At 44.5% G+C, this 9,589-nt stretch overlaps 1 protein-coding gene across 1 annotated transcript; it reads left to right on the top strand.

The window, feature by feature from the left end:
* Nucleotides 1–2,323: 2,323 nt before the first annotated feature.
* On the top strand, nucleotides 2,324–7,703 carry LOC116758562 (secreted seminal-vesicle Ly-6 protein 1-like). Its single transcript, XM_032641493.1, has 3 exons — nucleotides 2,324–2,387; nucleotides 6,700–6,813; nucleotides 7,579–7,703. The coding sequence occupies exons 1-3, from the start codon at nucleotides 2,324–2,326 to the stop codon at nucleotides 7,701–7,703; spliced, it is 303 nt and encodes a 100-aa protein (XP_032497384.1).
* The last annotated feature ends 1,886 nt before the right edge of the window (nucleotides 7,704–9,589 follow it).

The raw sequence follows: 9,589 nt of genomic DNA, 5'->3' as shown, positions 1-9,589 counted from the left end.
TGAGAGTGGCCTACCAGGGCTCTTTGGGACCATCTCTTTCCCTGATTCTCTGTGAAACTGTCTGCCTCTACTTGTGTCACACCAAGCTGTGGGCTCCATGACTAACTGGCTCATGACTTAGGACATGAAAAGCTTCATTGTCTGATCCAATTAATTTCAGATCCCTTTTATAAAGATCACTTTTCAGGCCGGTCTTTCATATTTGTTCTGCTCCCAGTAGGATTTTTCTTAGCTGTTTCTTTCTCTGGTTCTCTCTGGTAAACTAGCTAACCTACAGTTTAACGTGTTGCTTGCAGGGAGATAAGAGTCTCTTCTTTAATTGCTTACCACCAAAATCTCCATTGTTTTTGAGGATACCCTTATTCTTGAATGTCAGCACACTCTGTTTAGAATAAAGTTTGTTTTTCTGGGGAGAACTTCAGATTCTTAAGCTCCTATGGACTGCCCCTCTCTCTTGGCAAAATCTCTAAGCCCAGAGTTTGTGGAGGGGCAGAGACCTACTTAGCCAAGAGCTACATCCCTGCTTTCCAAGCAAGGTACTGTGCAGGGGGAGTAGCCTTTGGTCTTCTTGTCTTGCCTCTCCTGAAATGGAACCTCTGCCATAGCTGAGGGCAATTGGGACCCAATATTATCAGACTGCCACACCTGTGTTAGAGGCTCTGCTTTCTGGTGGGGAGCATGGTTGGTGGAGGAAGGGACACACTTGTCTTGGCCATACTTGCAGGAATTTAGCTTCTGCAACTTGGAACTACGATGCTTGAGGAATGCTAGTGGTCTGACCCTCCCAGTGAGATGCCATGTCCCTCCACTGGGAGCTGGGGTAAAGAATGCCCCATTTTCTTGGCCATACCTTCCTAGAGTGGAATTTCTTTCATGCAGACCTGTGCAAGTTATGGTTCAGATGCCACAGATTCTCACTGTTCCTACTGAGATTTAGTACATTTTCTTGAAAAAAAAAGTTTCTTGGTTTGCTGTATGCCCTTAGGACATTTTCCAGAGATTTAAAATGATTGTTTTAAAAATAGCTTTTGCCAGTTATAGTTGTTTCATTGGATGGGGTGGGAATGAGTCTGCAGATCTCCTCCTGACACCATTCTGGAAAGAGAGTTCTCCACTGGCTCTAATCTAGCATCCAGAATAGAAAAGAAAATTTTATTTAAAAAGGAATAGTGAGATGAAAAACTGACAACAAGAACTCTGGGTTGCTTGTAGTATAGATCTTGAAGATGGAGAAATGGAGAAATACTCCATTTTGCTCCTGTTTGCCAAAACGTGAAAAAACAAATGCAGATGTGCTTCATTTCCAAGAAAGGAGACAATAATACTGAGACAGGCTGGGACCTGGGACCTAGGACCCTTTGCTGCAGTGCTTGCACCTGGACAAATGTCTCCTCCAGCAACAAAACACAAAGAAACTCTAAGGGACTAGAAATAACTGTGTGCATGTGCAGTTGGGGCAGATTATGGACAACAAGATACAAAGAGACCAAAAGCACAACTGCCACTTCTGAAGATCCGGGAGCAAAACAGGGTCCTACATATGCTCCCTGCACACACCACCACCAAAGGGGTGGGCAGACCACCTAAGCCACTCCTCCAGCCTGACCCCTGGACCCACCCCTACCTCACCCCATGTAAGGAACCAGCCCACCTCCTCTGAGTGAGTGAGTGAATAAGGGAAACTGTTGCTAGTTCTCACTTTCCCCTGCTGCAGCAGGACCCCAATAAAGCCTTGCCTGAATTTCTTGTCTGGCCTCTGATCAATTTCTTTTGATTAAGGACGCCAGGAACCCTGGTTGGTAACACTACCACCAAAATCTATTTGTGTCCAGCCTGCACTTTCCAAAGTCTAAGCATGTGTTTATTTCCCTAGGCTTATTTTAATAAGAGAGTATCCTTAATAGGAGTATTTTTGTTCACACCATACCTCAGTAGTTCCTTTCAATATGGCAAACCTCTTAGATTATAAAACATCACTAACAATTGAATTCCCAAATCCTTAGGCAATGTAAGTCAGACTCTAGTCTTCCATTTTACAATTGTGAAATGGAGACACAAAAGAGCCAGCTCTTCTTACATAACTTGGCTCCCTCAGTAGGACCAGTGGAGGTGAGCAGGGCCAATAATGCTGAAAGGAATGCAGGGCCCCAGTTCCTTCAGGGACCCTGTTTGCTCTTTGTCTGTGGAAGTACAGCCCTTTGCCTGGGCTGCCATTGGCTGCTCCTCCCAGCCTGGAATTATAAAGCCGTATCTCAGAGGCTCTCAAGGCCTGTGGTTCTGTCCTGCCGTCTGTAAATCTTTGGTGCTGGGGCCAAATCCAGAGATGGGTAAGTGCCTCCTGCTGCTGCTGCTGGTGGTCCTGTCCTCACTGCTGAGATTCCTGCAAGGTGAGCCCTCTGGGGAGCATGTAGGAGGGCAATGGGGACTGAGGAGAACCTGGGTGAGTGGCAGGTTATGTTTCCAGGCACTGCCTCTCTCTTTGACTCTTTGTCTGCTTGCCTTGACATTAGAATGTCCAACAGATAAGACGACCATACACATTTTACAATTTTATCTGGGGCATTCTGCTTTCGTAGGAATACATTTCAATATCTTTTTGCTTGAAAGTCTGTTTTTCATAACTTCAACTTGTTAAACATTTTTGAAAGCTGAAATACTTGGGTACTCCATTTGTTGACTACTTTAAGATTTCAGACTGTTGGGGTTATACTGTAGAAACAGGATGGTCCCTCACCCAAACTTGGATCAGATGTCAAGACTGATGATGTCACATATGCACCAGGAGAGTATGAAAAGGTTTATTACTTACCTAATGAGGCTTTCTCGGGAGAGCAGGGCTTACTGCCAGGTGTCTTAAGATGGCTTGAGGGAGCAGAGAAAGGAGACTCAAATTTCTATGGTGGTGAGGGGGACAGACAGGGCAAGGGTTCCTGCATTCAGGTAGGGGCTTGTGTGGTTTGAAATGCCCACCAGTGGTAAAGGAGGGAGCTCCTGAGGCCCAGATGTGGGGCACAGGGGAGAGACTTCAAGGCTGCCAGCTGTGAAACATAAAAAAATGGAGTCAAAATCTACTACCTGACCAAGATGCAACTGATATTTGCAGGACCTTTTACAAAATGTTCATTACTGTTGTAGCACACTTAGATTGAGTCACAATGTAGTTCCTTAGAAGCTAAACCATTTTCAGATCTGCTTGATGACAAGGAGCGGGGAGAAATTTTGCTAAAGACTATTTTTTATTCCACATCACAAAACTTTTACAGTTCAGTTATTTTATCTGTGGGTGTGTATGTGCACATACATATATAATATATAAAATATATTTTTTCATATATATAATTCATAATATAACATATTCTATATGTTATATATATTATATATTCTAACATTATAATATATAATATTAAAATATATAAAGTATTTACATATATATTTATTTATATTCATATACTATCTGGTTTGGACACAGTTAGGACACAATTCAGAATTATGTGTGAATCAAAACCAACTATCGGGGCATTTTTTGCTCTCTGGGTCTCAATTCAGTAAAAACTTCTTTTTTTTTGCTGCAATGTTATATTCTACCAGCATTTGTATTTATTCTTTCACAGTAAAAAGAAATGATTTTACGTTCTATGTGGACTTTTAAATTAAATTTATTATAGCATTCACAAAAAGTCAGGTGTTTCACCTTCTACAGAATATACTTTCATAGCTTTTATTTGATTCCATGATTGATTGAAAACTGGAATGATCATTGGCATTAACAGGCGTCATTTGTTTCCAATGTCCTTCTTCAGCAAATGGAATCAGCCTGTTAATAGTCAATGTTTTGTTTGTTTTGTAAAAGCACAAGAATACTCAGAATAAAAAAATATAAAAAATTAATTTAGAAGAACACACATTTGATCTAAATGAAAATCCATCATCCTGTCTTGTGCTTCGCTCTGAAGCTGATAGGAGTAAAAATCATTTGTCTGGAAGGTGATCCCAGGAAATACCAGGAGGGGCGTGGGGCAGTAAGACAGACTATGCGATGAAGTTATAAGCTGGACACCATGGTGGGCAAATGGAATCCATCCTGCTGGAAATTCTGGAGGACAGTGTAGAGGATCCAACTCATGGGTGAGACAGTTGGGGTAGTCATCCACCGATTCCCCATCTGTTCTTGGGAGAGGGACGCTCCCAGGGGCATCTGCTCTCCACTGTTCCAGCTGCCCTGTGTGCACAGCGAATGTGTCCTACAGCCCCACATCAGAGTCACAAGTGTTTCAGTCACAAGCATGTGGAGGTGAAGGCTGAGGGCTACGGGGAGGACGACGGGAATTACACCTGCTTCAGTCAGTGATACGTGAGGCCTCTGTTGCAGCTGCAGAAGTGAAATCATCCTAGGGCACAGTCTTCTTCAAATAACGACGAACTTTCAAAAGAGCCACTGAAATTCTTAAGCAGATTTGTATCTTTAGGAGGTTTTCATGGGATCAGGGACAGCACAGGCCCAGGGGCGACGGTAAATATTGACAGACAGGCTGTTCAAGTTATACAGTCATCATTAAGTTTAGAGGAAGAGGAATTGCGTGCTCAGTTTACTGTTGAGTGTGCACTTTTCAAAGTTCATTCCAGGGGAGAAGCTTTACTGCGAGATAAAAATGTGTGAGTAAATAAAAAAATGTATAGTTTCAGATTTAAACTACACAAAAAATGATGAGGTCGTGGCAGGCACATTGAAATGACCTTCTATTTGTTCTGCTGTAGGTTTCCCAGCCCCTGTTTCCCACATAAACATTTCATTTATACTGGACCTTTAATTTCTCACATTTTGCACGGATTCGGTTGACTTGTGGCTTCCTTCCAGTTTCCACCCTCTTTCCTAGCCCTCTGTTACTTTCTCTTTCTTTAAAAATCTATTGTCCGCACACCTGCAGTGAATAGAAAAACATAGTGAAACTGCAAAACATAGATCAGTTAACGTCATTCTCCATTGAAAAACCTCTGATGGCTTCCTCCAACTTTGAATAAAATCCCAGTTCTTACAATGGCCTAAACTGTCCTGTCCAAATAAGATATAAGCTGAGCTACAGATGTTATTTTAAATCTTCTAGTAGGCATATTAAAAAAATAAGAAATGTGTAAAATTCACTTTAATAGTACATTTAACCCAATACATCTAAAATATTATCTGAGCATGTAATCAACATCAAAGTTACTGATGAGCAATTAACATTTTTTTGTGTGCTAAGTGTTTGAAACTGACCTACAGCCCATCTGTTTGGACTACTCGCATTTCACAGGCTCAACAGCCATGTAAGTCCTGTGGATACCACATACAACAGTGCGGGTCTAAGCAGATACGTGCTTATGGTCTGGTCTCTACCGACCTCTTCAGTCCCATTTTATAACATTCTCACACTTTTCCACTTTACCTGTGTTCTTCTTTTTGTTTCTCAAACTGGCCAAGCTAATTCCGTCTCAGAACCTTTCTGTGCACTTGCCTGTGGATCTTCCTGGAACCAGTTTCCCAACTTCTCCCAGCCGTTTAAGTAGTCAGCTTTAAAAAAAAAATCATTCAGGTTTGAGCTTAAATCACCCTTGAGAAAGCTTTTCTGCCTCCCCAAGGTCTCCCCACGCTGTCTCCTCCATGTTTCCTCCATCTCATCATCTTCACGAGTCACCAGGACCTGAAATAACCTTTCTTTTCATTGTCAGTCATTTTCCCCATTTATTTGTTTATTGTTTAAATAAGTGGAATGCATGTTTTAGTGCTCCTTCAGCACTCAATTCCCAACACATGGAATAGGGCCTCCCAGATGTCAGGTGCTCAACGTTTGGTGAAAAACGCAGGGAGCGCAGGGACCACTAGGTGCTCATCCCAAGAAGGAGGTTCCAGGGCAAGTGTTTGTCCGGAAGCTCCCTCCCTTCCTCCCTCCCTCCCTCTCTTCCTCCCTCTCTTCCTCCCTCTCTTCCTCCCTCCCTTCCTCCCTCCCTTCCTCCCTTCCTCCCTCCCTTCCTTCCTCCCTTCCTTCCTCCCCTCCTCTCCTCCTCTCCTCAATCTCCCCCTGGCTTGCCTCACTGTCTTACTTCCGATCTTCTCTTTTACTTCCCATCCCCCTCCTCCCACCCGTCCTTTCTCTCCCCTACCTGCCCCCTTCAGCTCTCCTTTTAGGCTGAGTCCTGGCGTTCTCCTCGGAGCCCCACTCCTCAGATGAAAGGGAGAGTGGAGGGTGGGGCTCTGTGTGAAGGAGGGTGAGGGGAGGCTTTGTGAAGCTGCAGCCAGGACGGAGCAGGAGTGGGCAGTGCCGACTCCTTCGCAACTCCAGCCATCACCTGTTCTGCTCCTGCAGATGCCATTCACATGGAACGTTTTCAATGGTGCCCCTTGGTGTTGGGGTGATAATCAGTTGGCAAGTGGGGTCAATGGAGCTGCAGTGAAGGGCTCGACCTCATTCCTCCAGCAGCACAGCCCATCCCTGGGGGGACAGGCAGAGCCCTCTGTGCTCAGGTGCAGACCTTGTGCCTAGAGGCGCGCACGCCTCCTCCCAGGTGCAAGCCAAGCACGGAGAAATGACCTGCTTTCAGCACATTCCTCAGGCGCTGGGAGCCGGTCAGTGTCCGGGCGCACCTGGGTCACAGGTGTGCTCCCTCCTGAGCAGCCGGGATGCTGGGCCGGAAGAGCCTTATGATGCTGCTTTGATTTTCCAGCTCTAGAATGTTTCCAGTGTCACCGAGTCAATGCCAGCGGGGTTTGCGAGAACAGGGAAAGCTTCTGCCAGACTCAAGGCAGCCAGCAGTGCTTCCTGAGGAAGGTCTACGAAGGTAGGTGGGGCCTGAGAAGTCTCCTGGGTGACCTTTGCCAGAGGTTAGGGGCTGGCAGTGCGTGTTCAGGGTTGGGGGATAGTATGAACCCTCCATGGGACACCATGAGAGCCTGGGCCCCAAGAACAAGGCCGGGTGCCTGTAGGACTCAGGGCAGTGTCCCCTCAGGAACCCTGGGAGTAGGAACTGCATAGAAAAGGGGTTGGTTTTCTTTTCTTAACCTAGTGAAACATTTTCATCTCGTTGTGGTACTGGGCTGCCACTCGCTATTAATTGGGATGGTGACCTGTAAGCAAAGTAGGGAGTTTAGCTCCTGAGGGTAACTGGAACTAGGCTGCTGAAATTCCTCTGAGTGGGACCTGACTGTGATGGGGTTTTGGGGAACTAGGGACATAGATTGGGGGAGAAATGGGCAGGGTGGAGAGGGCAATTTCTATTCATCCTCTCTGCCCTCTCTTGTGTGGAGGGAATGGATTGAGCTCTAATATACAGAGCTTGCAGAGCTATTTTAGGAGAGCCCACTAGGGGGCCTACCTCCAGCATCTCATTCCCAGGAGGCAGACATTCACCCTACCAAGAGCATGAGTCCTCCATGGGATGTGCTATTTTCCCCTCATTCTTGATTAGTTGGTTGATGCATTGATCCTGTGATTTCGTTCAGGAATATTTACTGAGCTGCATACCAGGATATGCTGGGCCCCATACCCATGGGCCTGCAGCCTGGGTTCTGGGACCTCACTTGCCCTCTTCTCTGTCCCTTTCCAGGTGACACCATTTCCTATGGATACCAGGGTTGTAGCAGCCTATGTGTTCCTATGAAGCTCTTTAAATTCAGTGTTACCGTGGAGTTTAGGTGCTGCCATGACTCACCTCTCTGCAACAAGTTCTAAAGACAGGGCCCAGCTTTTGCCCTGATGTGGTGGATGAAGCTAAGTTAGGATCCCTTTCAAACACCACAGTCTCCAAGATTCTGTGATCTGAATATGGGTCCCCTATGAGAAGCAGCGTCAGACTCGTTCTGTTTTCAGGCCCCCTTTCCTTTCCTTCATTGCGAGATGCCCCAGGGATAATTTTTGAAACCAAATTGGGGTGAAGATTGATGGGCATAGCTAGGTCCAAGGCTACCTTCTCCCTTTTCAGGCCCTAATCATCAGTCACATTGATTGCTGCTTAAAAAGGCAGCATCTGTGGAAGGCTGCATTTGTGATTCTGCATGTTCTGGGGGCAGGAACTGAAGGAGGAGGGAGAGTCTTTGAAAGCTGAAAACAGTAGAAGTGTGAGGGGAGTCCATAACTGATGGATTAGTTGAGTGGGCTAGGTGTTGTAACACAAATCTCTTAAGTGGCTTAAATAAAAAAATTTTTTTAAATGGAGTCACTTATGTCAAAGTGATTTAAGATGGAGTTGGGAGGCTATTAAGGAAGTGGAACTTACACACGTCCATCCCTAAACCCAACATAAACTTTGGACCCATCCATCCTGAGACCACCTGGAACTTGTCTTCTTTACTCCTTAGAGACCACAGCTTAGCAACCAATGTGCTGCCAGCAAGCGACTGAAAGTCTGCCGGCACCAATCGTAGTTCTGTAAAGACAACTTTCGTTACTTCTCTGGAATATCTTTTTTTGCCTTTAGAAGCCCCCACTATTTTCTGTTCCCCCCGGAGCACATTTGAGTTGCCATTCGAATCGGTGCCTCCCAAAATGCAATTCTTAGAACTCTAAATAAACTCTTTTTCTTATTTGCAGCCTTCTGCATTTTTTGGTTATCACCCCATAATGGTCTCCGGATCACCATAGCTTGTTTTTGTATTCACAGAAAACATGCCACAGGCTGGGTGGGAGAGTGCGTTTAGACACATCTCCTCAAGGGTGCAAACCATGTGGACGTTAGAAGACTTTCCTCTGGTGTGGGTTGACTGGATCAGTGGTGGACACTTGACCCAAGTTGAGTCAATAAAATTCTCTTTCCTGGCAAATTTGTTATTGGATTTTAGAATCTAATTCTTTGAATGTGATTAGAACTGTAATATGAAACTCAGCTGCTATGGGGTGCCCATCTTCATCCATGTGATGGAGAACCAGAGAAAGTCCATCTGCAAAGACAGAAGACTGCAGATAATTCTGAGTGGTGGAATTATCTTTAGAATGAGAAGCAGAGTGCATATGTGATCTTATTCTGGCACACTAAGTACCCATTTTTCATCCACCAATGCTTGATGTTTAAATATTTCACCCAAAGGTACATTTCAAAGGTGCAAAGATGTTGAATGTCACTAAAATGTATCCAGTCCTTATGACTGTGTCTGCTCTCAGCATTTGTATCTTTCCGTGATGCAGCCAATAATAAGACAACAATGATAATCGTAAGTTGCAGGTATCAAAAGCAGTACTCTTGTATGTATTATATCTTTTAACTCTCACAGCTCTGTGAGGGAGGTACTATTATTATTCCCATATTATAGATGAGGGAACTAAAGCCTAGAGAGGTATAATAGGTTCCCAAAACTGTGGCAGTAGATTTCCACCCAGACGATCTGTCTCCAAAGTTCACAATACTCTCCAATCCAAAATTTACTTATTGGAGCAAGAATAGACAAACATTCTCTGTAAGGACCAGAGAGTAAACATTTTAGGCTTTGTGAGCCATACAGTCTCTTGTAACTATTCAACTCTGTCATTTGTAGCAAAAAGCAGCCAAAGAAAATAGGTGAATAAATGAGCATGGCTGTGTTCTAACAAAATTTTGCTCATGGACACTAAAATTTCATATAGTT

Source organism: Phocoena sinus, chromosome 8 (genome assembly GCF_008692025.1).
Source record: "Phocoena sinus isolate mPhoSin1 chromosome 8, mPhoSin1.pri, whole genome shotgun sequence".
Taxonomy (NCBI): Eukaryota; Metazoa; Chordata; class Mammalia; order Artiodactyla; family Phocoenidae; genus Phocoena; species Phocoena sinus.
Note: the sequence above shows the minus strand (reverse complement) of the source record. Positions and strands in the feature narration are given on the sequence as shown.

Bases quoted from the DNA above. Each gene is read 5' to 3' on its own strand.
- LOC116758562 (XM_032641493.1), top strand. From the start codon at position 2,324: ATGGGTAAGTGCCTCCTGCTGCTGCTGCTGGTGGTCCTGTCCTCACTG. The intron at 2,388-6,699 runs GTGAGCCCTCTG...TTGATTTTCCAG, and splicing joins ACTGCTGAGATTCCTGCAAG to CTCTAGAATGTTTCCAGTGT. The intron at 6,814-7,578 runs GTAGGTGGGGCC...GTCCCTTTCCAG, and splicing joins CCTGAGGAAGGTCTACGAAG to GTGACACCATTTCCTATGGA.